At 41.8% G+C, this 27906-nt stretch overlaps 2 protein-coding genes across 15 annotated transcripts in view; one reads left to right on the forward strand and one right to left on the reverse strand.

Moving 5' to 3' along the window:
• MRAP2 (melanocortin 2 receptor accessory protein 2) lies at positions 1–24174 on the forward strand. Of its 5 annotated transcripts, XM_037391017.1 has the most exons (6): positions 5785–5898; positions 8973–9095; positions 10027–10130; positions 11271–11420; positions 16060–16159; positions 21332–24174. In XM_037391017.1, exons 4-6 carry the CDS (start codon positions 11294–11296, stop codon positions 21723–21725), a joined length of 621 nt encoding a protein of 206 aa, XP_037246914.1. In that variant the 5' UTR covers positions 5785–5898; positions 8973–9095; positions 10027–10130; positions 11271–11293; the 3' UTR covers positions 21726–24174. The 5 variants fall into 5 exon arrangements, with proteins under 5 accessions (XP_037246916.1, XP_037246914.1, XP_037246913.1 ...); XM_037391019.1 differs by lacking the exons at positions 5785–5898; positions 8973–9095 and adding an exon at positions 1–204; XM_037391016.1 differs by lacking the exon at positions 5785–5898 and having other exon boundaries at positions 7352–9095.
• Positions 22504–27906, reverse strand: part of CEP162 (centrosomal protein 162) — a 51796-nt gene continuing 46393 nt past the window's right edge. For all 10 annotated transcript variants that reach the window (XM_037391008.1, XM_037391007.1, XM_037391005.1 and 7 more), the window contains one exon: positions 22504–27904. In XM_037391008.1, the coding sequence (XP_037246905.1) occupies positions 27686–27904 (219 nt within the window). In that variant the 3' untranslated portion in view covers positions 22504–27685. The remainder of the gene's footprint in view (positions 27905–27906) is intronic.

A 27906-nucleotide genomic window follows, 5' to 3' on the forward strand; every position in this document is an offset into this window, starting at 1 on the left:
CGCGTGCGGCGTCGGGGGGCGCGGGCGGTGCCGCCGCCCGGCCAGGTAGGAGGGCGGGAGCGCGCGTCACCGCCCGGCGGCTTCATCCCGCCCGGCGGCCCCTCAGCGCCGCCTCGTCCCGGGGCGTTCCAGGGGGGCCGCGCTCGCCTCGGGGCGCCGCGGCGCTCAGGGGGCTGGTGGCGCGCCCGGCCCGGCCCGGTGCGGGTAAGTGCGGTGAGGGGACGGCGCTGAGGCCGGGCGGGGGCGGGGGGCGAGCGGGGGGCGGGAGCGGGGCGGCCCGGCCGGGCCCTGCCTGCCCCGCGGTGGGACCTGCGGTGCGGCCCGCGGAGGGGGGGGGGCGGGTGCTGCACCCTCAGGCTGCGGTAGCCCAGCCTGCCTTACCAGACGGCTGGGTGGTTCGAAACCGAGAGCTGCCGACTTTTTTGGCAAGCCTTGAAGTCCGAAGTACTCCTCTAATTCTTATTTTATTTAAAAAACGCTTGAGGTGGCACTGTGCGTGCGGGCGGTCTGGAAAATGCCCCCTGCAGGAGCTTGTGTCACGTTCCTGAATTCGTAGCGGGGTGATTGTTTCCCGTGTTAGGAAGCCTGCGTTCAAAATCAAAACAGCTGGAAAGCCCGTGCTGCTTGGAATACGTAGATATTCTTTTCAGTCCCCCCAGACTCTGTTGTGTCTTGCACCGAATGCCGAGCATTTGAATGAACTTAAAAATTTAACCTAAAATGTTTGTAACCTTCCCTCCCCCCCCCCGTCAACCAACAAGGTAAATTTATGGTGCGTTTGTTGTGGTGGGGTTTCTCTCTTTTTTTTTTTCTTTTTTTTTCTTTTCTCCAGATAATATCTCTCTTTGTGCTTTCAGACTGAAGGGATGAACATCTGTCCTCCATTCAGCCTGAGATTGCTTCTCCTATACAGTCTTGCCCTCTTCCTATCCTCCCCCATGTGTTTTTCCCTAGTCTTCTGCTGATTCTCATACTTCTTTTTATCTTTTCCTTTTTTCTTCCTCCCATTTCTTCCTTCTCCCTTAAAAGTCTCTTTTTTAACAGCCTACTTAGTAGCCTCATCCTCTGGTGAGCAGCCTCTGTTGACAGTGACTGGTGTAGTAGGCAGTTGAGGTCCCTTCTGAGCCCTCTGCCTTTCCATTTGCTGGCAATGATTACCCCAGTGACCCCGATCCCTCTGGACAGTCTCTGTTCCCTGACATTTGCCTTGCTCGTCCTGGCATGTTAACCTTGTCCAGTGCTTAATGCTGGATGGTGACTTTAAGCGTAGGCATGCCATTAGTTTGCCACTTCTCCTGTGACAGGTGTAGCTGGTAGAGCAATGGGACAGCAGTAGCAATGCTGTCTCAAACTACCTTGGCGAGGCTGGCTGGGGTTTGTTTGTGAGAACGTTGAGGCACTTGTATTTCCAGGTGTCTCCTAGCCTACTGCTGTGTTTGGGAGCCTCTGCCTCTGCTCCTGTCTGTTACTCTTGTTTGAGCCCCCCAGAGACTATATACAAGGGATGCAGATTTACATAACTGCTGTGGAAATAAATAGATGTTTTGGTTTCTGCTTGGAGATAATCAGGTAATAGTCTCAAATACTGCTGGTTTTCTCTGGTCCATTTGTGGTTTCCTATTGAGGTTCCTAATCAGAGAGTCAAGATAATTTTTTAACACAGGAGTAATACCTGGAAAGATGCCAGGGGAATGGCAGCTCTCCACTGACTGGCTCCATTCTTGCTGAAGATAATGAGACATTCTGGGTGTATCAATCACAACCAAAAAGATAATCTTTTTTTCCCCCTTTTTTAAAAAAAAAGTATAATTCACAATATTTAGAGCTGGACAAAGTAATTTACTGCCTATTCTTTTGCTGGCTGTCAGTGTACGCTGTGTGGTAGAAGAGGTTTTTAAGGTGAAGCACAGGTGGTGCTCTTGCAGCTCATTCAACTGTTTAGATCAAAATTCCAGTCTTTGAATGAATGATACAAAGTACTACTGGCAAAATTGTAGTACAAATTTTAGTACAAATAAATGAAGGTGATATTCTGAATACTCAGTGCATTGGGCCTTGGTTGTACTGTTCTAATGATGTTTCCTTGGTCTCTAGTTGCTTGTTTGTAGCCTGATGTAACACAGATGTGTGGCAGGGATTAAGAATGGGAAAATTGTGATGTGTGCTGCTGATTTACCTGATGTGTGTCTGATTTACCTGAAATAAAATCTGTATTTGAGGTGCTACAATAAATTGTTTGCTGCTTCAGCAGCACTGGAGGGAATAATTAGATCTAAAGACAGGAAAAAAAAAAAAAACGGTTCTGGTTTGGAAAAATCCCAGACCAGTTTGACTTTTAATAAACAGCACCATTTCAGCAACTGAAATTCTCACTGAACCAATTAAGGCAAAATTTCTGCATCAAATTGTAGGCTAACTACAGAAGTTCAGAAAACGTTGGTCATTCAAGTGTGGAAGTGTTCAAGAAAAGCTGTATTTTTACATTTTATTTTGTTAGCTCTTGAGGAAATATAATACATAACTGACTTTTCAAACTGAAAAGCTTGAGCGTTAACTTTGCATCTGAGAGATCGTGGCTTTACAAACCCTGTGTGGGTGAGAGCAGAAAATAAAGATATTTCCACCGTAGCACAGTCAAACCGGGGCTGTGAGATATCCAAGTGTGGGAGTTGCTCTGAACAAACGGTCTATTGTATCTGGGATGGTTTTTTTCATCTCTGCAGGTTTATCTTCTGCCGGCTTTAGCGCAGATTAGGAACAAAACTGTTTTGTGGGGAGAATCACTGAGAAGTGAAGAGGTGCTATGGGGGCATGCTGTGGTCTGTACTTAGACCAGATGGACATTACATGAAGATTAGGGTCATGCTTTGTAATGGGAGAGGGGAAATGTACTCAGCTTCTACTCTGCTTGTCAGCCCCAGTGCTTTGGTGGTTTTTTCACTGATGCAAAGCCAAAACAGATCTATGAAATAAGGCCTGAACCCACTCATCCGTTTTCTGGGCTGTGCAACCCTATGAAGAGCTGCTCTGCATTTGAACCCGGGGGCCAGCACGTTGCGATGGGGCACCGCGCAAGCTTGGTGTGGGTGGCCTGTGCAGCAGCAGCACCTCCGCTGCGTGGCCCAGGGTGTCTTCAGGCCCAGGTAACTGACATGAAGGGAACCCAGATAATTCTGGCTGTTAATCAGTGCTGAATTTCCCAGAAGGAGTAATTCCTTCTTTCAGCCTTGCCCTTGTTATAAATGGTTGGTTTAGGTGTGGTTATTTGAAATGCTTCCAGCTGCCTCTGTTCTTGGATTCAGTTGTTCTTTTGGCTACACCAAGTACTATGCTTCCAGTGTTTCTTCATGACTGGCAGACTAGCTTATTTGAGTAAATCTAGTCTAGTAACCCTATGCATAGGGTAACATGCATTGACATAAATTCTCTTCACAGTGAGATTTTTTTTGCTTTCAAATGTAATGCCATCTTTTAGTTATAAAAAAAAATAAAGTTTGTTCTGTCCCTGTTATGGAGGCTGTTTGTTTTTTTTCCATAGGTTCTAACATGATAATAGGTATCTAACATGATAATAGATAAAAGGTACTTTATAAACAGCTCTTGCAGCTAACTCGTCTTCTGATGTTGCCATTCCAGTTGACCTGCAATGGGCTGATCATTGATCAAGACTGTGGAGATGTGGAAGCTTCCTTTCTTTCTATTCAGAATAAGGCATTGGATTGACAGACTTTAGGATTAGCAAGGAATCTCGGCACTGAGATTTCTGTGGAAATAAAACTAATAAAAAGAGACGTTTAATAAAATAGAAAGAAGGTGACTACTTTGCCAAGCAAGGAAATTTCAGGGAAATAGTGCAGCCCAAAAGCAGATGCGTTTGGGGCAGGCCAATTGCAAACTTGCTTTGTGGTTTACTCTTATGTCATTAGCCAGATATGCCAGAGCTCTTCCAGTTCCCGTTTTCTGTAACAAATCAGCCTGGGACCTCTGTCTGTGGTATTTACTGAAAGGGTAAAGGTTAAGAATTTCTATGTGAAAGGTTAGAATTGGCAGTATTACAAACACCTGAGGGAAAGGCAGCCTTTCTTTTGGAAAGTGTTGACTGTACTTACATTGTATCATTGATCTCAGCATTTGTAACCTTATAGGACTGAAAAGTGATGGGGCTTCTTCTAGTCTGGTTGGTCTTGAGAGAACTTGGCTTTTGAAGCTGCCATACCTGCACAACAAAGAGGAGGTAGACTTTTAGATGGGAGAGGATAATGGGCTCAGCAATACCCAGAGCACTCTTCTGACCACAGCCTTGCTGCGTCTGTAACAGTGTTCCCGAGCCATGTTCAGAACTAGGTTCAGCAAAGGTTCAGCTGGGGCATGTCTGGGAGAAGGCTATTGAAAATATAATCTTCCCGCTTTAAAAAATGCTCAGAAACTTAGAACTTATTTTCTCCTTAAAAAATAGGCTTTTCTTTACTTAGAAGAAAGGTTTAGTCTCGTTTTCTACTGTGACTGTAACAACTATCAACTTGTGGAGGCTTTCCTGCATAGAGATGTATTATTTGGGTGGAAGGGTGAATTCTTGTAACGTATCAGTTTTTGTCATCCTGAATGTCAAAATGAAATGTTTTCTGAGCTCAACTGAAGCTCACCTTTGTACATTGAAGCCAGATGATGAATTGATTGTGTAATTCTGCCCTAGCTGCAGGAAATGAAGATATGTTAGCCATAATTCCATTTATTATTTGTAGATAATACTGTCTCAAGACTCTATGTTCTGTCTGTGATTTTTAAGGCTTTTTTAGGCTAATCTATTTGCTTCAGTGTGTTTTGGGAGCAAGTCCCCGTAGCTTTGTACTAACTGTTCATGTTCCTTTACTGTCAGTGCTGGACTGAAACTTTTTGAGAGCAAAAGAAATACAAAGCTTCTGTGATGCTACGTTAAGTATAATTCAGCAGTCTTCTCAGACAAGGTTTATGAGTGAGCTCATATAGTATTTGCTCTGTCTATTTTCAAATCCATGTAGTTGTCTGTGAACTCACTGTAAGGTATGATTTCATATTAGTTTCTGCCTAACTTCTAGGTGGCCCCTACTGAGGTGAAGTACTAAGTGGGCATTAGTGTTTACTTATATCATTATTATCTCTAGGAAAATACTTGGCAAACTGTTTTGGTCTTCTATTTGTTAAATTTTACTTTAAAGTCGTAGTGTCATTGCTTTTAAACTAAGTACAAACAGTAGCTACTCTATTAGCATCCAAATTGTATACAATGGTATGGAGACCTCCTTTTACACTGCATTGCAGCGCAAGATATTAAGCATTAGTACATGGAAAATAAGACACTTTCATGAGAATTTGTGTGGAGTATAAGAAGTTTACTGTTGGGGTCTAGTTTACATTGTATAGTTATAAGGATAAAAAGGTATGTTATATGATGTGTAATACAGTAGTATGAGTCTGGAACTTCATCCTTTCTCATTCTTAATTCCCAGGATAAAGCAGTGACTAAATCAACAGTTTTCCTTAGCATTGTTATAAAGTCCTTTTGTGATGAATTTAACATCATTCTTGTTATTTTAGTACAACAGCTCATGCAGATGATGCTCTTTGTGAGCATCAATCAAACATAACCACTGTTAACATTGGTACTTTCTTTTCTCTCCAAGAAAAGTCCCAGGTATCACACAGTTGGTGTTGGCCTATATGATTGATTTTTAATTGTACAGTCAGTTTTCAGATATCTTTCTATTTTTCTTGCTAAATTTCACTTGGTTTGTATAGTATGCTTTCCTCTCTTTTATTGCAGGTGGGAAGATTGGGTATTCCCCTGAAAAGACCACAGACTTGATCTCAATTCCTGCCTATCTAAGATCTTGAGAATTAGCAAGAAGCAAGGGCCATTTGGTTAAGTATTTCCTGCAGACTTGCTTCTTGCTGGTGCTTGGGAGTAGCACGGCTTGTTCAAAGCAATAGACACATGGTAGGGTTGTATAAAGATGGGGTCTGTATTACCTTTCAGCTGATGCAGTGCAGAGTGAATAAGTTTGTGCTTGTTTTTTACATTGACTACTTTTCCTCTGACTTAATCTCTTAATCTTTGGGATGAAGTAAAAAGGAATGTGGTGGTGGCTGGTTCTCTCTTCCTGCCATGCAGAATAATGTTGCTGGTATGGGGACTTAGGGGATATGGGAACAGCCTGAGTTGTTAATTTCTCGTAGCCAACAACTTCTGGGTTAATTGTACTGCCTGGCTGATGGAGCTGATGTGTCAGTGCATAGTGCTAAGGTTTCTCAGGCTAGTGCTTCCCACAGTTTGAAATGCTGCTACTTTTTTTTTTTTTTTTTTTTTTTTCCCTGCCTAGCTTTTGGGGTCTTCACAGTTTGAACAGGGCCAACGGTTTGTTCATCTAGTCGATGAAGACTGTAAAGTGCTTAGACTCTGTGGCAGTAAGCAGAATGGAAGTATGTGGAAAATAAATGTAGGTTTTGATTGAAAATTTACCAGGTTGCTTGTGTCTACCATATTGGTAGTTTCTTTTGCTCCAGAAATGAACAGTAGGTACATTGACCAGTCCACATGAATTTATTTTTGTGCGTCAGGTCAGGCTTGGAGGTAGTTGTTGCTGGTTACATTACAAGGTCAGTTTTAGCTGTACATAAAACCAGACTTGGCTTTGTGGCCCCAGTGGTGGTGTGAGCTGTGACCTTACAAACTCTCACAGGTTACAAGCGAGTTCTAATGAAGGTATAATTTAACTTCAGGAGTTGCAGCTGGGTCTCCATGGGGGGTGTCTGGGTACCTGTTTGTGGGTTTAACCCTGTCAAGCAACCAAGCTGCTCGCTTACTCCCCCCATAGTGGGATGGGGGAGAGGATTGGAAAAGCGTGAAAACTCGTGGGCTGAGATAAAGACAGTTTAGTAGGCAAAGCAAAAGCTGCACGCGCAAGCAAAGCAGAACCAGGAATTCATTCGCTACTTTCCATCGGCAGGCAGGTGTTCAGCCTTCTCCAGGACAGCAGGGCTCCATCACACATAATGGTTACTTGGGAAGACAGACACCATAATGCTGAATGTCTCCCCCCTCCTTCTATTTCCCCAGCTTATATACTCAGCATGACACTTTGGTATGGAATATCCCCTTGGCTAGTTTGGGTCACCTGTCCTGGCTGTGTCCCCTCCCTGTTTCCCTTGCCCCTCCGGCCCTCTCGCTGGTGGGGCCCAAGGAACTGAAAGGTACTTGACTTAGTATAAACGCTACCTGGCAACAGCCAAAACCATCAGTGTGCTGTCAGCATTGTACTTGCACCAAATCCAAACCCAGCGCTGCACCAGCTGCTAAGAAGAAAATTAACTCTGTCCCAGCTGAAACCAGGACACTGTTGACATTATTGCCCGAGAGCAACCCAATGTGCCAGAAGGCAGCTGTGAACACTTGCCCTTTGTGGTTTCCAGGAGTGACCTGCCTGAATCTCCTGGTTGGCAGCGCTGAACATAGCCCTGCTCTGGGGTTTCTTGAGTGATCAAAGTGAAGCTTTTTGTTGCTCCCATACTTGCTCTCGAAAGAAAAGATCCAGAATGAGGAAAGGCTGTCTGCATTCATACACATCAAAGTCAACAGAGGGGCTTTTGCATTTGCCTTAACCAGTTCCTGTGGGTCTCAAAAAACCCCTCCATCAAGGTCAATTAGAGGGGCTTTCTGTCATGCCTCAGAGCTGTGGGATGAATCACTGCTGTCCATTCCTGGCAGAAAGAGCGCTTGAGTGCATCTCCTGGGAGAATTCCTTCCCTGAAGGGAAGTGCCCTTATCTGGCCCCCACAGTCCTCCCGTGACCTGGTGCAGCCTGGCAAATGCACCTGGCAGGCTGCTAGCATGCCAGCTCACCCTGCTTTGCCCTTCCTCAGGAGATGCAAGGTCTTAATGTTCACTGCTTTAGCTGTGCTGGTCCTTCTTCCACCACACTAGGCTGGCTTTTCAAGTAGAATAAAAGGTTTGTTTTAACGTTTTTCAGGCTGAGGTTTTGGAGACATTCGTCCAAAGTGAGCTGTAAGCTAGTTTGGGACAATGCTTATGCTTAGCTCTACTGAATGGTTTAGAGGTGTATTTTGTATGTCCTGCAAAGCCTGAGGCACAGCTTAACCTGCGAGCTGGTGACCCAGGTTTCAGTAAGCACCTCTCCCTCTGATAGTGGCTTGTCTATGGTGAAAGGAAGTCTAGAAATGCTTGTAGTCAGTGGTGAAACACTGGAGATTCTAGTCCTAACTGAAGACTAAACCCAAACAGATTCTTTGTGTCCTAGAAGTGGCTGTTGTCCCCATAAATCATAAATGGACACTAGTGACTAGATCAGGAGAAAGATCTGCGTGTGCGCCAGCTAATCCCATCTACCTGCACTTGAAGTGCAGGAAGAAACATTTTTTGGATTGTTCATATACCTTACTCTGTAGTTTTAGTTCTGTGGATTCCTGTTCAGCTCTTTTTATAATGCTGAAAGTGAGGAGGTGACAGTGAACATTGGTGATGCCATGTAAGAAATATTTAAATGAAAGACTCCTCTGGAAGAGTATACAATTAAACAGGAATGTGCTAATAAAATTTGTCAAGAGATGCATCATCAACAAAACATCAAGAGGAAGCCGGGGGGAAAAGATGGTGGGAACCTTCTGTACCATGTAGTCTCCTCGGGCCCACTCACAAAATGAAACACAAAATCTTGTAAGAGGCATCTGACAGAGCTGAGATGGGAGCAAACTAGGACAGGAATCTTGGATTTTCCTCTGTGCTGTTTGCTTCTCCCAGAGGCATTAGTCACTTTGGTTGATTTAAAACAAGAAAAACTCTGTCTAAAGCTTAATTAGACGTTCTTTCTTTGACTCCAGGAAATAAGAAGGTTTTCTTGACACTGGGAAAGCAAAGGAGGAACTTCACTGTTAACACAGGCACTTAAAGTTACTTACCTCTTTCTGTCATGTTCTTAAAGGGTTGGGAAACATCCTCAGCCATGAACTGGGTTGTCCATTACAGCCATCTTTTTTTCTTCCTCCTCTGTGCTTCAGGCTGCTTGTTCTCACTGGGAGCTTTCTGAGTGGCTAAAGGAGGGAAGGTGAGGGTAATCTGAAGCTCCTTATCCTGACCCAAGAATGGGGTTGGTCACCACCTCCTCCCTGCCCCTGTTAGCAAGTTGCTTATTGTATAAACTAAGCCAATTTAAGTTGAAAAATAGACCCGCTTCTTGTTTTAAATGATTTGTCACTTGCTAGTCAGGTTTTGGTATGTGTTTAATGTTCTGAATGTTGTAACTGGGTATGAAGCTTACTTCAGGTGTACTTCACTATTTATTTAAAATTGTTTTGAGGCATTTCTGCCACCATTTGCTCATGGCAAAATAGTTGCAGAAATAACTTTTTTACATATCTGAAATGCTGTTCGTATTGCCTGGGTGCATTTATGTTCTTCGTTTTGTGCCGGATTCTTGTTCTTTAGGTATGGCCCTCCTAGCACTTGAACAACATGCCTTCCTTGCACAGCCTTAGTCAATTTAATTAATCTTAGGGCTGACTGAAGTTTCAGGTATTTTGAGTGACGTGACTATTTAGGGCCCTTCTTTTCAAGAAATTTTATCTGGATTTGAGTTTGTGTTCTGAGAAGTTTCATTGTCCACAGAACAACTGATTGCAATAGTTCTATGAACCGCATGAAGTCTTCACTCTGCTGGGTTTTAATTGAATGCAAAATTACCCAAAGCTCGATTTGCTTTTACAAAAAGTATTTTGTAATATGTTTCAAGTTGAATGTCCTGACTCCAGCTGCTGCAGCAGATGTGTTGTGTAGAGATGTGCTCTCTTTTGGTGTGCATAAAACTGTCTAGTATTCTGAAAAAAAACCCACCCTAATCTGCAAAACCTAAATCCCTAGTGCAGTGTTGTGGTAATGACAGCAATATCTATCAAGACAATTCAATGATGTTTAATGTTGCGTTGCAGTTTTTGTTAATCTGTGGAGAAAATCACTCCTGTTTTATCTTCCTTCCCTAGTGCCATATTGAAGCTGTTACTAGCACAGAGAAATTTAGGTTGGAAGGGACCTCTGGTGGTCGCATGGTCCAACCTCCTGCTCAAAGCATGTTCAACTAAATCAGGTAAAGTTTTCCTTGTATCTAATTTAAATTTCCTGTTTCCTGATTTGTGTTCGTTGCTGCTTGTCCTTTCACTCTGCACCTCTGAGCAGAGTCTGGCTCTGGAATCTCTGTGCACTCTGTTACTGCAGACACCATGAAGGTCTCCGTGGAGCCTTCTCTTCTTCAGGTTGAACAAACCCAGTTCCCTTAGGCTCTCATGCATCCTGTATTTCAGCTCCCTGACCATCTTGGTGGCCTTCCACTGGACTGGCACCAGTGGGTCCATATCTTTCTGTTATTTTGGATACCAAAACCGGATACAGTACCCCAGATATAGTGTTACCAGTGGTGAGTAGAGAAGAGTAAACACTTCTCTTGACCTGCTGGCTAGAGTCTTGTTAATTCAGCCCAGTACACAAGGCATGTTGCTGACTGACATTCAGCTTGTTCATCACAGGGCCTTCTCTGCAGAGCTGCTCCCCAGCAGCCTGTACTGCTGCATGGGGTTATTCCCTCCCAGATGCAGGACTTTACTTTTGCACTGGTGGTCCTCATGAGGTTCCTGTCACTCCCTTTCTCCAGCTTGTCCTGGTCCCTCTGAGTAGCATTCTGCCCTCCAGCCTCTTGACTATCCCTCACGTAATCTGTGAACTTGCTATGAGTGCGCTCCACTGATAACCAGCTGCCAACAAGACTTTGTATGGGTAATGTAACCCTTTGAGCCTGGTAGTCTGGCCAGTTCTTCACCCAGACTTTCACGGCAGCATTCATCCTAAGCTGCTGAGGCTGGCGGTCTTTGGTATTTACTGTTTTTGAGCTGTAAAAGCTTTATTCCGTTGGAAGAGCCTGGTTTTGTATAGTTACAGGCATCTCTGTGGAGTGAATGTAGGTTCTCTTTCCATTGACAAGAAGCTCAGTGTTGACTGGCGGTTGGCCAGCCAAGGCTGGGGAAGGAACAGGAGGGGATGCGATAGCCTTGTCTGATGAGGCAGGGATACTGGATTTTAAAGGAACAGTTGAGAGAGCACCTTTGTAAGCATGAGTGTCTGCACTTGGGAACAGTGATGAGGAAGAGATCCCATAAATAGGGAAGGATTCTCAATTAAATCAAATAGTGTGTCAGAAGTATGTAATATCTAGTAATGCATTTTGTACCCACAGGTATATATTTATTGAGGTGCAAGATGTCTGCCCTGAGGCTGATTTCTAACAGAACCTCCCAGCAAGCCTTGTCTAACTCTGATTACACCTGGGAGTATGAGTACTATGAGTATGGACCGGTGTCGTTTGAAGGCCTGAAGGCTCATAAATGTAAGTTTAGTAGAGACATATATTATTGCAGCTGAGCTTCCCCACCTTAAGGTTCCTGCTCTTCGTTTGTAATGGTTTATTGTACAAAAATAATCTCCTAATTTTTTGGATTCTCGGCAATTAGAAGCATTACTTTATTCATTAGGTTACTGTAATTTTTTATTATTCTGTGTCTTTTTGTTGACTGCTTTTCTTGTGCATGAGAAAACCGTGGATTTCTTGGCTGTAGTAGAAATTTGTCAATACTGAGGAATACCCAGCTATCAGGAACAGTTTATAACAGGAAATACAGATGCTTCTGCTTCTGGTAACGACTTGGCATGATCAGCATTGCTTTGTTCTTGTTCCTGTTAATGCTAAAAAGGCAGTGGTGGGCAGCCTTACTGCTCTTGTTTTCATTCATAGAAAATAAATTTAAGGCTTTTATAAGATTTTAAATGAAAGAAGTTTCTCCTTCTGAAGAAAGTTTTATCATTGGACTTTCTTTGTAGGAGGAATTTGCTAAATTCAGTGTTCTGTTAATACTGGAGCTGTTTTACCGCAGAAGTAACAAGTGGAGGACAGGGATGACAGAGATGAAAAATACGGATAGGAATTGAGAGGAATTTACCTAGGACAAGCTAGTACAGCTGGACCAACATTTATATAAAATCTGGACAATGGCTTTGATTTTTATGAAAATTATTTTTTTTAGGAGGAGATGGTTGTGAGTAGAAGACAAACAAACAAAAGTAACAGACTAACTCAGAATTGGAAGTGTTTTGCAAGTGCTTTGCTAAAGAGAACCAAACCATCTTGTTTCTTTATTTCTGAGCTGGATACGCTGTGAGAGGTTTTGAACACCAGAGTACTGGGGAAGGGTCTCCATCCAGTGCTGGAGCACTGGTCCAGTGTGGGATGCGTAATTTCTGCATCATTTGTCGTGGTAGGGATTCAGACTAGGAAAGAGAATTGCCTGCAGTGGCGAACAGCAGCCCAGAAAGGCTGATCTCCCTTGGCTCTGCACAGTCAGGAGGTTTTGGGGAGGCTCTGTAAGGGACAGAAGAAACTGGTTGAAGTTATTAATGCTTTTAAAAAACTAGAGCAGAATTTGCTTTTTAGCCTGTATCGTACTTTACCTTCCCCCACCTCCCCCAAAAGCCTGCTTATTACTGTCTGTATTTTTACAAATGTTAGGCACTTGAAAAATGCAGGTTAGCTTTTATCATGTTTCTAATTTAAATGCCATTCTTCCACTTAATCAGAGACCAAATGGGATTACAAAGATTACTGATTACAAAGATTAGCTGCAGTGTTATGTACATGCCTTCTTTTTAGCTCAGTGTACCAAAGAGTGTGATGTGAAGAAAAAAAAAAAAAGGTAATTCTCTGGATTGTAAAAGATGCAAAACAGAAAAATCTTGGCTTGCCATTGAAGTGATCGCTGTGCTAAGTGTGGCAGCTCAGCTTTGCTGCCTGGCTGCTGTTTGTAGAGCAGGAGGGTTCTGGGCAGCTCCTCCTAGAGAATGGACAGAAGTCACAACTCCTTTCCAGCTGGAGCTTGATGTACTAGTGGTAGGTCTGGGGAGGTTTCTAAAAATTTAATGTATATACAAAGTAATTCAGAAGCCTGTTTTCTGAAAGCGGAGGAAAAAAAATTAATGCAAAGTGACCTGTGAAGAAAAATGTTCACATAACAATGTAACACACAAAAATACACTTCGGGGGGGGGGGGGGGGAGGTGGAGAGAAGATGAGATGTTCAGATGCCACAGTGACTTGTCAAAATATATGACTGAAATAAACCCAACTGTTTTACAAGCAAAAAGTGTGTTCTGCCTGAGGAGTAGCCAAGACGGGAATTAGAAATGAGAAAATCCAGAAGAGTAGGCACCAGATGTTTTGTAAATTAAAGCTTTAAAAAGTAAGTAGATAAAGATAGCCAGGAGATATCTGTGACTGGCAGAGATAAGAACAGTCCTTTTTTGTGCCTTTGGAACAGAAGAAACCTCAGTAACTTTAGAGGGAGGAAAAATACGTAGGAATGATCAGGGAGCCAGAACTGCTGCCAGGATGTTACGAGTCTGTGCGACAAAGGAAAGGAAGGTTGATACTGCAACTTGAGAAAGTCGTGGGATATTTTCCCAATCTATTTGTAACTTGGGGCAGCGTTATAAATATGGTCATATATACCATATTTTTTGAATAAATTTTGTTATATACAATTTATTTTTAATAAATGTTTAGAAGTTAGTAGGTTTGGGTAATTTGCACTTAAATGAGTGAGACCTAAATGAAATATTGAAGAGAACTTGGGCCGCCTGCTTTAATTTTAAACAAAGCCAAAGAATGTAATAGATGCAGCAGAGGGCTGGATTTGTGTCAGGAGCCACAACAAAGCAAGGAAAATGCAGCTTTAAGCTCAGTATACTTTGGAATTCTGCTGGGGGTGAACACCAAACAAACCACAAGACACTTGTTATTCAGCATGCAGTGCTGGTGGTGTGACTTTTGTGGGGAGTAGTAGAGCTTATCAGAATCTTGATTATTTTTTTTTAACATGTTTCGCTTTTATGTTTTTTCTATAGCTGATGAGTTCAGTTTTGCAGCTTTAATAATATAATCTATGCATGTTTTTTTAGACATCTTATTTGATCAGACTTTACATTCTGTTTATCAATGCAGTTGCATATGATTGAAGCACGTCTAACTAATTGGTAGGTACTAGTAGCTGTGAATGGTTAAGTGGTAAATTTTTTAATGGGAGTGTTTCTTTTCAGGTACTACAAAGTCCTGTAGTGTGGTAGATAATAATGAGCTATTGTTGTGTATTAGTAAGGCCAAACACAAAGATGCATCTTGAACCACTGCATACAGGCTATACTTACAGAATGATTCTGAAAATAATTTAGGGCTCATAATGCATGGTATTACAGAAATAAACTTGTATCAATATGCTTTAAACAAAACGGAGTATTGCAAACTTACACACGCATCATGGAGACCTATACTTGAACCACCCTGTAGTTATTTTACAAAGGGTGTTGAGAGGGGGAGATGTGGCAGAGGAGAGGTGAAGTAAACATTGCAGCAGGAGACTTGAAACTTAACCTCGTTAGCTTACCAGAAAATGGATTAAGGAGCAACTTGATTGTGATGAAGTATTTTCACAGGGAGAAAATCTCAAGTGCAGCAGGCAATTTGACTTCACGGAGAAAGAGAAAATGGTTTGAATTGATTTCCAGGTCCCAGATCTGGCTTTTAGCATGGAAGGTATTTCACAGTGGGAGTGTGATTAACCATTGGGGTCAAGAAACAGGCAGGATAGCTGATTCCTTGTTTTCTGGTGTCTTTAGATAAGTCCTGTAGGAGATCCAAAGGGCTGGCAGAAGTTCTGTGCTGTGCCTGCTGTACTGGGTCAGACAAATTGTTACGTAGCTTTACAGCCAGTGAGTATCTTTGAGGTTCAGTAGTAGCTGTGTCATGAGAGGTTAAGGGTAGGTAGAATACCTGTCCTGACCAAGACTTTCCTCTTGCATGTTTGTATGTTAAGGTTTTTTGAACTCTTATAGTGGACATTTTGAATATTTGCATTAAAAAAACCCCAACCAACCAACTGAAATGACAGGTGAAAAAGTGCCTGTATACTGTGGGTCCTGGACCAGGTCATATTTTGAGTTGATGCTCTGTAACTTTGGACCATGCTTATCAACTGATGTCTGGAAATATTTGTCCTACTTGGACCCTTCTTAATGAAGTTCCTGGAAGCTTTGGGATCCCTTCAGGAGCAACTGTGGACCAACTTTGTAGTCATAAGGGGACATAAATTTGTTTTTAGTAGGACTAGTGATTTGTCCGTGGGTCTACTGGCTATAAATGAGAACAGTAGGTACATTTTATGCACACAGCCAAAAAGCCATGCTTTTCCCAATTGCTTCTATATTTGCATTGGTGTTTTCCTTAACTGGTGGTTTGACTTTTTGTTGTTCAAATGCATTTGGCTCCTCTGACTTTTTTTTTTTATTGCAGTTTTCTGTATGCAAGTTGGAAACACAAATTAAAAATTATTCAAAAAATGTGTTGTATATTGGTTATTGGTACTTGTTGAGGTAGCAAATCATTTTATCTGTGGTTCTGTTTATTTGAGAACCCTCTATCTTACCACTGAAAGAAAGCTAGATCTTCCTAAACCTATTATGGCAAAGAGATCTATCGATACCTAGAAACCTAATGGTCTGGGGCAGAAATAATTTAAAATATCAGGGGCTCAATTCTACAAGGACAGGTGGGTTTTTTTTTCTGAAAATCAAATAATCCTCTCTTCTGAGTTCTAGTACTGAAGTTGTCTCCAAAGCAATACTTGGAAATGGGCCAGGAATCACAAAGGGAGCTGATCTTATTTTACTAATCAAGAGATTTCAATGTCTCTCCTCTTTCACCTTGTTTCTGGTTTGTCCAGACATCAGTAAAATTTGGACTCGAAACAAGAGCTTCAGTGGCAGCTTTCTGTTTAAAAATAGGTAACGACAAATCTGATCATCCTTCTTCTTTGCCAGTTGGGAATAAAGTATTTGGGATTTGCAGTCATGCTGCATATGGAAGGAAACCTTTCTGCAAGTGCAGGTTAAATACTAATCATCTTGTTTTCTCTTTTTCACCAGATTCCATTGTGATTGGATTTTGGGTTGGTCTTGCAGTTTTTGTCATCTTCATGTTTTTTGTCCTGACCCTGCTGACAAAGACGGGGGCACCACATCAAGAGTGAGTCTGAAAACTGGGATAACAAATACCGCTTGCGAAGTGGCAGCTCTGTTCTATTGCAGGCCCCCAAACAAGCAGTGACAGTGCTGACATTGCACTGGCTCAGCGATGTCTTGTTCTAGTCCTTCTTATGAAAAGGTGCAGTCTTTGTTCAGAAGGTCTTGTTCCAAGCACTTCTAGGACGCTAGTTCTGGAGAATTGTTATTAACCCGTTCCCTGTTTAGCACACAGTCAGTAGGCACGTAGAGAAGGGAATAGCTGCATGTATGCATTTTTATGCTCAAAGGAAGTTCTGTGGGTAGGCTGCCAAAACAGGTGGGTGTCAGAGTACTGTTCTGCAAATAAAATGAGGTCATTCTAGGTAGGCTTATGTACGGTGTGGAACAGAGGAAATGTGAATATTGACAGATATACAAATAAATGCAGTGCACATGTTAAACTAAGGAGTTGAAGGTCTGGTGAGTTTCTACATGCGTGAGTGTTCAAGTCCAAAAGGCAGATGTCAGTAGTATTTACAAAATCTTCCCTAACTCTGTAGCCTCCCCTAGTCTGAGTGTCTTAGTTTCTGCTGAGAAATTCTAGTAGATGCTGAAGTACAGATTGGCTCCACCTTTAACACCAGAGTCCCTGAAAGTCACAAACCAACATTTTTTCTTGTTCTTTCTGGCTGTTAAGTATGTGCAGACCATGCCTCGCCTCAACCATTTATCTGCATTTGCACAGCATGCAGGCTGTCAGTGTCCCTTCCTCTGAGAAAGTCTGAACCCACATCTCCTCTCTGGCTTGTGTGCCGTAAAGTAGAAGTAAAAAGCCTCTCTGGAGAGTGAGATCGCTTGCAGGCAGGTAGCAATGATGAGAAGCTGATTGTGAAAGGCAATTGGTAGTGCTTGTCATTTCCTAAAGCAGCCTGTCTATCTGGGCCTGCTGAAGGCCCTTTGCTATTTAGTCGTCATATGTAGAGTGGCTCTGAAATTTCGTGTAATAGCACATCTCTAGAGACAGGGCCACTTTAGAGAGGAAATACGTATATAGTGAGCCTCTTCTGTGCTCCTGAATTTTTGCTTTGGTGAGAAAGAGAGAGAGACTGGTATTTTTGCCTGCCTGTCAGACTGTCATAAAGTAGCCAGACCTTGCGCTCAGTATGTTTGAAGTCCTTTCAGTGTCGTGGGCTGCCTCTTTTCCCTGGAGAGCTTGTTTTTAGGTAGCATCTGAGTCTGATCCCACGTGAATATTTGAGAGGGAAAGAAGTGATAAGGTCAAATATAAACGAAGGGGAATTTAATATGGATATTTTTCAAGAGTCTTGTACACTTGTAAAAAATGCACTTTGCAGGTAGCAGAGCCTGCTTGACATCACCACTGGTTTTCTGCCTTAGTCTATCAATTTTCTCAGAACACGTTGCCTAGAGAGTTTGTGAAACCCCCATCTTTGGTCACTTCTACATCCAGGTAATGCGAACTGATTCAGAGTTGGCCTTGCCTTCATCAGGGCGTTAGGCTAGAGACATCCAGAAGTCCCCTTCCCACCTATATCTTAATATCATTTTCCTTCAGTTGCTGAAGTGAGCCCAGTGACTCTGTTCTCTATCTGCCTTAAACTTCTATGGTGCTTTGGGAGCTGTGTGTTTGGATGCTTGCCCATGTACTATGTATGCTGAGTTGGCACCTTGAACAAAGTTGAGCTTTTTTTTTTTTTTTGAGATCTGATAACCAGATGTGTATGGTACTGGAAATAGATCATCCAGGATATGGCTAAGGGCACCGAATACTGTTTTTTTCCTCTTATTTTTGATACATGTAGTGAAAAACTGGAGAACGTAAATGCTTACCTGTAAAACCAGTGCAGGCGTGGCTGTTAGTTTGCTTGAATCTTCTGTCTTGATACCTGACTGGATTCTTCATGACTCACCGTTTCACTAGTGGGCTGTCTTGCAGTCCTCCTTTAGAAACGGATGTTAATGGGATTCCTAGGTCTTGTGAGAAAGCCAGCCTGATTGATGGACGTGTCTCTGACTTCAGTAAGTCAATTCAGCTGTTCTTTGAAGTACCATTAATGTGAGAGAGAAGTGTAACTGTGTTCAGATGGATGGATCCAAAGTACAATACTCTGATTTTTCTAGCGCTATGCTTTTCTTGGCTCAATATAAAGTATGATAGCATGTACTTTTCAAAATTGTACAAGATGTTCAGAACTGAGTACATTCTCAGACCAGAAGAAAATGGTCAGAATATGATGGGGAGAGGTAGAAATTTCATTAGTTATGGAAATGATGTCTGTTGTGCTTTTGTTTGCTTACATATTAGTATCTGTAGAACATTAGCTTATGCAACAAAAAAAAAAATTGTTGACAAGATTTCTGAATTTCTGCTTGAAGAGTGCTCTCATTCATCACCTGGGAGAAGATATTACACTGTTTGCTTCTGTGTTTATAACATCCTAATGCATTTGTGCAACAAATGCATGTGTTCATGTAAGCTATCTGTACGGAATACTGGCTGATGTCATCTCAAAGTTTCATGCAGCTATTGAGGCAGGTTGTACAACTAGTTGCAGTAAAGGTGAATTGACTGATAATTTTAAGAAATCATTTGGTTTTGGTTAAGGATTCTGGAGTGAAATCCACTCAGAGAAACGCAGATCCACTGAAACAAAAAACTTCTACAGATATATGTGTATGTTTGCCGATGTTAATCAGGAAGGTTCCTCAGGTTCAGGGTAGCACTTCTGGACTGGTGCGAAGGATCTGTTTAGATCTCCCTGAGTTCCTTTTGGGATGCCAACTCCTGTTATTGTGGAGGATTGGCTAGTTACCGCTTTCCATGGTTTGCCAAGTACCCCAGGTCACTTCAGGGAGTGTTGAGAGAAGAGGTGTTTAAGATGGGGATCTCAAACGTCAGTTCCAAACCACTATGCTCCTGCTGGAAGGGTATATTGGGCAAAGTGGTCTGTACCCTGACAGTGCACTCAAGTCCAGCGGGCAGAGTCCAGAGCTTAATACTGAATCCAGTGGACCAGAACTGAGCATGGTAGGCTGGAAGGTTCCCAGAAAAGGGAGCCTGGGTTAGTTCATTGGCAGCTGCTTGTTTTGAGTGGCTTTCGGTGTGTATGCGGCTCAAGGTGTCTGGCATTCACCTTCTTGCTGTCTTTGTTGGCAGCTTCTGGGGCTCAGAAGGTCCTGTTGGCCCAAGTATAGCACAATGGATTTCATCCCCCAGGTAGCAGTGCTCCCCTTTCACAGCAAAACTAGGGCTACTTTTCATATTTTGAGTGTTCTGAAAAGTTAAGACGCTGAGGTGTAGTTGCATACTGTAATGAGCAAGACTGTGTGAGTTTCTAGTTTAAAAAAAAAAAAAAAAAATTCCTCCCCAAAATACAGGTAGTATTTGTGAATTTCAGAATCCAAAACCATCACTGTGTATTAGATCATGTGTTCCTTACTCATGCTGAGCACAGGATTGTTCTCTGTCACCTACCCTCAAGCTTGTGGGTTGTTAGGAGATTTCTCTGCATCTTCTGTTCTTCCATTTAGATCAGGTTGCCATTCCAGTCTTGTGTTACAGTCAGCTTTTGCTCCTTCACAGCACACTAGATTATAAAGCACTTTCCACACCTATAAACTAGTTTTACTTTTCTAGTGGATGCATTTCAAGATTATTTCCAAAGTCACTTCTTCCAAGGCTTACGGTGCTTGTCCTTTCTGTGCTTACTTGCCACCTCCACTGTCTGTGCCACCATGCTACATAAAACTCTTGGTGCCAGATTCGCGAAACTATACATGCAGCATACATTCAGTGGTGCTTTCTGTTGTACTAGAAATACTTACATGTTAGTCATCAGTTCTGAAGGCTACTGCACTATTACTCCAGTGTGTTTGTCTCCTGCTGTGTATACAGCAGACTATTACTTAGTTACTGGTTTGTCTTGCATCAATTTAAACGTTATGCTTCCACGTGCTTCGCTTTGAAATGCAGAATGAGCCAATACAGTTCTGACAAACTAGAGGAGTACTTTGATTTGAAGGCTGGTGTAACTGATGTTGTTAGGATAGCATTCTTGTGTCATGTAATGGAAGTGAATCAGCATTTTAGAAGCAGGGATCTTTAACTATGAACAAAAGACTAATGGTAGGTATCCTGTGACCTTGAAGGTTTTAGGGGTAGATTTCTGAAGGTGCCATCTAAGGCTTTCAAAAGCATGTTAGGCACTCGCCTCCTACCGCAGCCTTGAAAGAATTAAGAGATTTTTCAGAGAAACACTGTAATTTTAAGTGCTGTGTGCACCTTTAGGTGTCCAGCTGTCTGGCTCCAGTGTCATTGGCTACATGTTCATATGTAAATGGTAAGATTTATTAATTCTTACTTAACAAAACTTACATTCTGAGAATATGTTTAGATTTCTCCCTGCTCATCCTCTGAATACCTCTACTGCCTTTCAGATGCAAATAACTTGCATTTTGTGATGACAGCATATCGATTCAGCCTTGCAAAGAATGTATTACTATCCAAAAATCTTTGTCTGGCTTGAGCTTTTCTCATGCCCAGCTGTTCCTGGCTCCTGCACAAGTCCGTGCAGATTGGAGCTAGTTTGAGTGAATGCTCCTAGAAAACTCAAAGAAGGATGTTCAGATGTCCTTCCCGGGCTGCGTGTCCGAGTGGTTAAGACTGTGCCTACCTGATAGTCTTTAGCTCCAGCTGTCCTAATTTGGCAATCTGAATGTCATTGACTGAAGTCAGTGGAAAGGATGGTGTGAGGTCTGGACAGCCAGGCACTCAAATCATGTCTTTAGTGACAGCAATGCTGTCTAGGCCTTGGAAAGATTTTTCTCAAAATGTTCTGCAAGCCATCTTAAAAAACTTGTTATTACTTGATATTGAGAGGAAATACTGAAGAGTATTTCTAAGTGCGTTCAGTGAGTAGATTATTACGGTATATTGATTACTCGGAGTGCCATTTAGGAGTGCTGGCATCGATAACATGCTCATGGAAAATTATCACAACTAAAATACCTTCATCAGAAAATAATAAACAATGCTGGCTTTTGAAGTCTGTTGTAGTCAAAGTGTAGGGTTTTCTTTCTTCCTGATCATAATGGTTGCTGAAACCTTAGTTGCTGTTAAGATCTCAAATAGCTTTACTCCTGTGCTTACTGTATTTTTCTTTTTCCTCCCTAGCAATGCAGAACCTTCTGAAAAAAGATTTTGTATGAACAGCTTTGTGGCAGATTTTGGAAGACCTCTGGAGTCGGAGAGGGTCTTTTCTCGTCAAATAACTGAAGAATCCCAGTCACTTTTCCATTTCTGTATTAATGAAGTGGAACATTTGGGTAAAGCAAAACAAAGTCAGAAGGGTCCAGGTCTGGAGAGTAATACCCACTTCCAGGAAGTTCCCAGGAGCAGTGGAATGTTTGAGGAGGACCTGCATTGTCTTACAAAATTTAACATACCTAACTTTGTGAACACTGAGCAGAATTCTTCACTAGGTGAGGATGATCTCCTCATCTCAGAGCCACCAATCATTTTAGAAAGCAAATCGGTCATTCAATCTTCCCATCAGATCCTTGACTGAAAAGTCTTTTACTTTAAGGTAAATGTTCCTGTTATTGTCCAGTGTGAAGCCTTTCTTGGCCTTCTGTTATTTTCATTTCAGGCCTGTGCTTTGTATTGTGTGCAAGACTGGCTCCGCTGACAGAACTCTGTTTAGACAAGAAGTAAAACACTGCTTTATTCTGGTGCCTTCTGTGGTCTAAACCTTTTGCTCAGCATTATTTTTGCTTCTTGATACTTTTTAAATTTCTTTTTTTGTTCTGTGTTTTTTAAATGACTGCTTGTGTCCAGCTTTTGAAGGGTACCATAATAATATTATGGGGACTGTGAAGGCTGGAGCCTGGCATTCGAGGTGTACGAAAACTCCTTGGCCAAGAAAAGTGTAAACCTCAAATTAAGACTGGAGCAAGGAATCAACAGGCAGCCCCTGGGGAGGTTCTACAGCTTCTGCCGCTCCCGAAAAGGGACACCTGAAACTCAGCACAATGCATATCTGCTTGGCATTAACACCAGTTTCTGATTCCTCACTGCTTTCCAGTGCAGGTTAAACCCAATTTACAAAGCTTCCAGAGGGAGTACCTTGCATTTTAAACTGGTTACAAAGTTTACGAAATGATACCACCACCTGCTGCTGGGTAAAAGCAAACTGGTGCCTGTAATTACATTACTTCACAGTGACATTCTGATAGGTGCCCAGTGATGACCTGGAATTAGTATTCTACACACACACACAGAGTAATTTGACACTTTGTGGTTTTCTGGTTTGTTTTGGGGTGGCTTGTTTTTTTGGTTTTTTTTGGTTTTTCTTGATTGGTGATGCAAACTTCCAGTTCGGTAAGTGCAGGATTCAGTAGCTGAAATCAGATGGAAACTGTTATCTTTTGCCAGCAGTTATTATATGCAAATGGTGGTCGTATGCTAAGCTGGTGTTATGTTTTGAGGTTGAAGATGCGTAGGTTGAACCTTCCTATAGTTTTTTGGCTCTATAAATGGCTGTTTATTGACTAGTGGGCTCAGTGAAGGGCTGGCAGGCTTTGAGCTGCTGAGAGGACCAACTCCAAAAGCATAGCTGAGCTGCACTTCCTCCATCTTTTTGTAGTCAGTTGCGATGGTGCTGCCACCACAGCTGTTCTCCCAGGGAAAGGTTTGTTAAGGAATTGGTGAAATTTCAACCTTTAAATTTATTTCTTAGAGAGGAGTGAGGTTCTGAACCTTAGCCAGTACTGAAATCATGTTTCAGCTTTCTTCAGAAGATGGTAACTAATGGCCAAATGGTTTTAGAGCAAGCACAGAGGATGCAGAGGAACCAGGTTCAAACCCTCTGCTGGACTTCCAGTGAGAGTGCTCTGCAGGAAGCTCTTAACTGAAATGAAACGAGTGGATTCAACATACCGTGCCTGACTGGGTTTTCTTGAAACTAACCTGCTTTGTTATAGGTGTTTGAGTCAGAGTGAAAATGCAGCAATGGCCTGCTGATACATTTTTCAGACACTTAAATGCTGATGCACTCATTGTTCTTTCACCTGACAAATAGAAAAAGTAGTGAACGGGTTATGCAGTTAGAGAATACAGAGTGGGGGAAAACTTTTGTTTTTATCTCTTACAACCTTATAAACCATTTATACCTGAATTTCCTGTTGTCAAATGTAACTTTTGCACTACTTCCTAGTGTTTAAAGTAATGGGATTCTACTTAAAGCAGAGCCTGTTTAAAGCTAGCAGATTACTGTTGGAAAATAGTTCCCAAGAGAAGACGGATGTGAACCCCGTTACAAATGAGCTTAGCTGCACGGGTTGCAGTGGAGGTCTCCAGTACGCTGCTTCTAAGTACTTAACCACAAGTATGAAGGCTGTTAGCTGTGGGCTTCCCTTTTCTCTTCCCAAATTAAGAAATTTGAAAAATCTGAATGTGGCAACTGCTTCCCGCTGAGGCACCTCAAACAATTGTTAACTATCTGATGGTTAAGCTTTGTCTGATTGTTCTTGCTAACAAGCTCTGGGACTTCTACTAAATGTGGCTTTTATAGCCTGTGTCAGGGTGAGCGAGCTGCCTTCAGTGATGTTTGATCTGTTCTTTTCATCTGTTTTTCCTTTGCCATGCTTGAAAACAGAAGAGCTGCTGAAATGAGGGGAAATCAGTGTAGAACCCATTTCCTCTGCAATTAAAAAATGAAGTTTATTTTTAAAGCATTTAAAACTGCATTTCAAAATAATGCAGGTCTGGTTTTAGAAAAATAAAAGCTTGCTATTACCCGTGGGCTAACCTAAGTTTTCCTTCTGCTACCTTAAATCTTTTTGGCTTTTGAACTGCTACGTTAGGGAGAAAGAAGTGTTCATGTGTAAGAATACTGGTGACACTTAATGCCTAGATGAAAGGTATTTAATAAAGTGAGCAAGAGGTAATGCCAACTTAACTTAGAGTGCATTTGAATTGTATTCCTAGTGTCCTTCTGAAGAATGTTATTAATCCTGTGTTTGGTTCCTGCTTCAGTTTTTCCCTGATGGTTCTTCCTTTTTCACCTTATCTCCCCTCTATCGCTGAAGTCCTTCATGCTGCTTTTTCACAGAAAAATAACCCGGCAGTCCCCACTGCACAGCTCCCCCGTGGCTTCAGAAGCAGCGTGCCAGCAGCACAGTCTGATTCAGGGTTTTGCTCTGCCTCTGCATTACAGCAGCGTCGAAGGCAAATGCAGAAGCTTTCTCCAGCCTTCAAAAGCAGTTATTTTAAAGCTGTTCTTTCTTTCTCCTTTTTAAGAACTAATAGACACAATGTTTTACCTCAAGGGAGATTGATATAATAACTGACTTTATGTAATATGTTTAAAAAATTAATCTCTTCCCAGAAAATCAACATGAGTCAGTTCACTGTGAACAGAAAAGTTTTGACCAGGGTAAAACCCTTCAAAAGGAGTACTTGGAATTTAATGGTGTTTGAAAATGGAGCTGTTGCAAGTTTTCTTAATGGTTGGGCTCTCTGTTTCAGAGCCTCTGTTCAAAACTCACTATCAACACATCACCTGTGATAGATTTAACTTCACAGAGAATTCCCTAAGGTAACATAAACATGTATTGTATTCTGTAAGAACTTACTAGGTCAAGGTATTTATTCCAGTTTTCAAAGGTGAATATTTCTGTGCAAACAAATTTTGTGTGCAGTTGGTGGCTGTTAGTTTTTTAAAAAAGGTAATGTAAACGCCTGCTTATAGAGGAAAGGCAGAATTGAACCCATGAACTTCTCTACCACAATCCAGTGATACACCAGTCCGAGGCTAAAAGGTGAAGTAAATGATGTGGTTTTGTCATGCAGTTGAGTTTGTATGCACCTGAGCTGTAGGTTTCGAGTACTATAGTAATGACTCCTTTTGCCGCTCCGTGATAAAAAGAACCCACAAACCCCTCCCTGAGCCTTAGCAAAGGAGGAATTCAAGTGTGCTTTTTCCCCTTCTACTCCGCCTTATCCTGCTGGCGGTGAAAGATGACAAGTCAGCTCGAGATACTGGAGAACGGGACTGAACTTACACAGTAGCCTCAGGTACTGACAGGTAGCAAGGACAGCACTGACCCAGAGCCTTTTACCGCGGGTTCTCCAACAAGAGCTGGAGGCCCCTGCTTGCTTATTTTTGGTCAAGAGGTACGTAGGTAGCCTTTTGTATGGCTAAACATCATGATACGAAGTTACTGGCGGACTTTCTGTTCAAATGATGCATGGCCCCCCTTCCCTGCAGAGCTGGATTTGCACACCTAGTGCTAGCATACAGATCTGGGTTGGGTTTTTTTTCAGAATAGCTTAAATACCGGATAGTGTCAGAATTTAAAATCTTTATCCATTATAACATATTTAATTTGTTACATGAAGAATTTTGACATGTATTTTGGAGAAGCAGTGTGCCCTAGTTCATGTTATGTCTCTGCCACAAGTGTCACGATGAGCTCTGACACTTCTGCACACCCTGTTTTCCTCTCTTGACCAAAATGTCTTCTCTCTAGTCCAGGTCACTGAGTCACCCAGCCAGCTGCTCAGTTGATTTCCTAAAAGCTTCAAAGCTGGCAAATTCAAATTATTATGCTCCAGCTGCTTTGCTGTAAACAAATGAATTCCAGCTAAACTTAAGCTAGCGATTCAAAGAAATTGGATTTAAGATTCATTCTTTTAATTCATCCCATTATAGTTTCTCCTGGAAATGTGTGATGAAATAGTATGGCACAAGAAGAAAACCATACAAGAGGCATACATCGTTGTTAACTCTCTGAAAGTCCCCACTCCAATCCTCAGTGGAATACAGTAAAAGCTAGTGACCTGTTGTGTCGGCCTCTGGGCCATTTAGGGCGTTTTCCCCCTTCTGTACTGTTAATGTTGCTGGAGAGTCAAAAACAAACAACCTTAGCAGAGAAGTTAAAACTTGGACCTTGGTTCTCCAAAGCGAACACCATTACTACAGCCATTCAAGACCAAAGACAGTCTCTTTACTGTGTAGAATGCCCACTTCACAGAAAATACCTACAAACTATAAAGATTATACTTCAGTGTTTGCAGGAATACATAAATACATGTGGGAACACCATATAAACCGTACTACAGCTTACAGTAACAGTGTCCCTGCTCAGTAAAAGAGACTCAGAGAGAGAATTTAATTGCAATTTAATTCAAACTATGCAAGATACCAGCATTTGCTGAGAACTGAATATAAGAATTTGAAAAGGTGTCTGAATGAACTGCATGAACACTAAGGCACCTGCCTCCTGATGACCCGAGCATTATACATTTGAGAGCGTGAGCTGCCAGCAACCAGAACTGCTTCCCCTAGGCAGTGCCCTAGCACACCGACCAGCCAGGACCCGGCCTCTCTGGGAACAGAACGGGGGCTGCAATTTCAAAAAAAGGCACTTCAGGTCACACACTATAATACAGCATTACCCGTGTAGCAAATTGTTCAGGAAATAAATGGTAAGTTGAAATTATTTGATTTTATCCTCTTCATTTGCAAACCAGTCCCAAGTCAAGAAAATAGAGCATATTTACACATAGCTGCTATTTTATATACAAAGCATTACTATATTTACACATTTTATGAATACAGACTAATACTTCATTATTGAGGGACAAAATACCCATACTGAAAATATCCAAATGTGAAACAACCAAGATTACTACTTTAATTGGCCAGGTGACCATTTTTTTTTTATATCTATATGTGTACACATGCTCTCTCACTTTATATTCGTGTGTGTGTACACACAAAACAAAACAAAGTTCTTGCACTTAATTACTGTCTGTGCCTATATGGTTTAATTACTTCACACTGTATTTTACAGACTTTTTTTTTTTTTATCTGCCCCGTAACAATTCAGCTAGACCACTCTGCCATCATTCTTACCAGCACAGTTGGAAGTATCTGAAAAGCAAGCAATGAATAGTTTGAATGTGAGCGTCACCAGAGAATGCCTGCTCTGCTCCAGCTCTCCACTCACTCTGAGTCAAATGGGGTCTTAAAAAATAAGGGAAGAAATGTTTTATGAATTGGAGGAAGAGCAGCAAAGTGTTGGAAAAAGATTTTCATGCCCTGTCAAATGAAAAATAAGTAACTCTATACACTTAAAAATACAAGCCAAGCAGCATATTACTCAAATTGTTCACAAAGGAGTAATTGTAAGACAAGTTAGAACGACAAGTTAAAAATATTCAGGCATATTCTACAGTATCTGAAAATGCATCATGGAGCTTTTCAATGGTAACTGAATTTATGGAATAACCTCAATATTCCTAATATTTTTTAAAAATTGCATGTAACTTTATTACTAACAAAATGTAAACCACACTATGACTGGGGTGTTGCTAAATGCAAATCTACCTTTGGACAGGCAAGATTCCAGATAAGATCAGAATGTACTTCAATTTACAAGTGTTACACTAACGATTTTCAGTAATATTTTCTATACATAACTTTGAATATTCAAATTTCTGCTTTAATCAACTCCTATCTAATCAGGTCTTCCAACAGCTGTCTGTCATGCTGAATGCACTGGAAGTAGGTGCAGGAATAACAACTCCTTGTTTCTGCAGTTCACGTAAAACATCTAATATTGAATCCAATTCCACTCGAAATTTCTCCAGTTCTTGATTCTTCCGCTGTGCCAGTCTTCGCCACTTCTCCACCTCCTGGCTTTGCCTTGCTTCAGTAATATGGTGCGTTAGTCGGGCCGCCT

Source organism: Falco rusticolus, chromosome 6, assembly GCF_015220075.1.
Source record: "Falco rusticolus isolate bFalRus1 chromosome 6, bFalRus1.pri, whole genome shotgun sequence".
Classification (NCBI taxonomy): Eukaryota; Metazoa; Chordata; class Aves; order Falconiformes; family Falconidae; genus Falco; species Falco rusticolus.

What these genes read in the sequence shown, in the direction of transcription:
- MRAP2 (XM_037391019.1), top strand. Translation starts at nt 11,294, where the DNA reads ATGTCTGCCCTGAGGCTGATTTCTAACAGAACCTCCCAGCAAGCCTTG. An exon ending in AGGCCTGAAGGCTCATAAAT is followed by an intron (nt 11,421 to 16,059) that starts GTAAGTTTAGTA and finishes CTTTTTCACCAG; the next exon opens with ATTCCATTGTGATTGGATTT. An exon ending in ACGGGGGCACCACATCAAGA is followed by an intron (nt 16,160 to 21,331) that starts GTGAGTCTGAAA and finishes TTTCCTCCCTAG; the next exon opens with CAATGCAGAACCTTCTGAAA.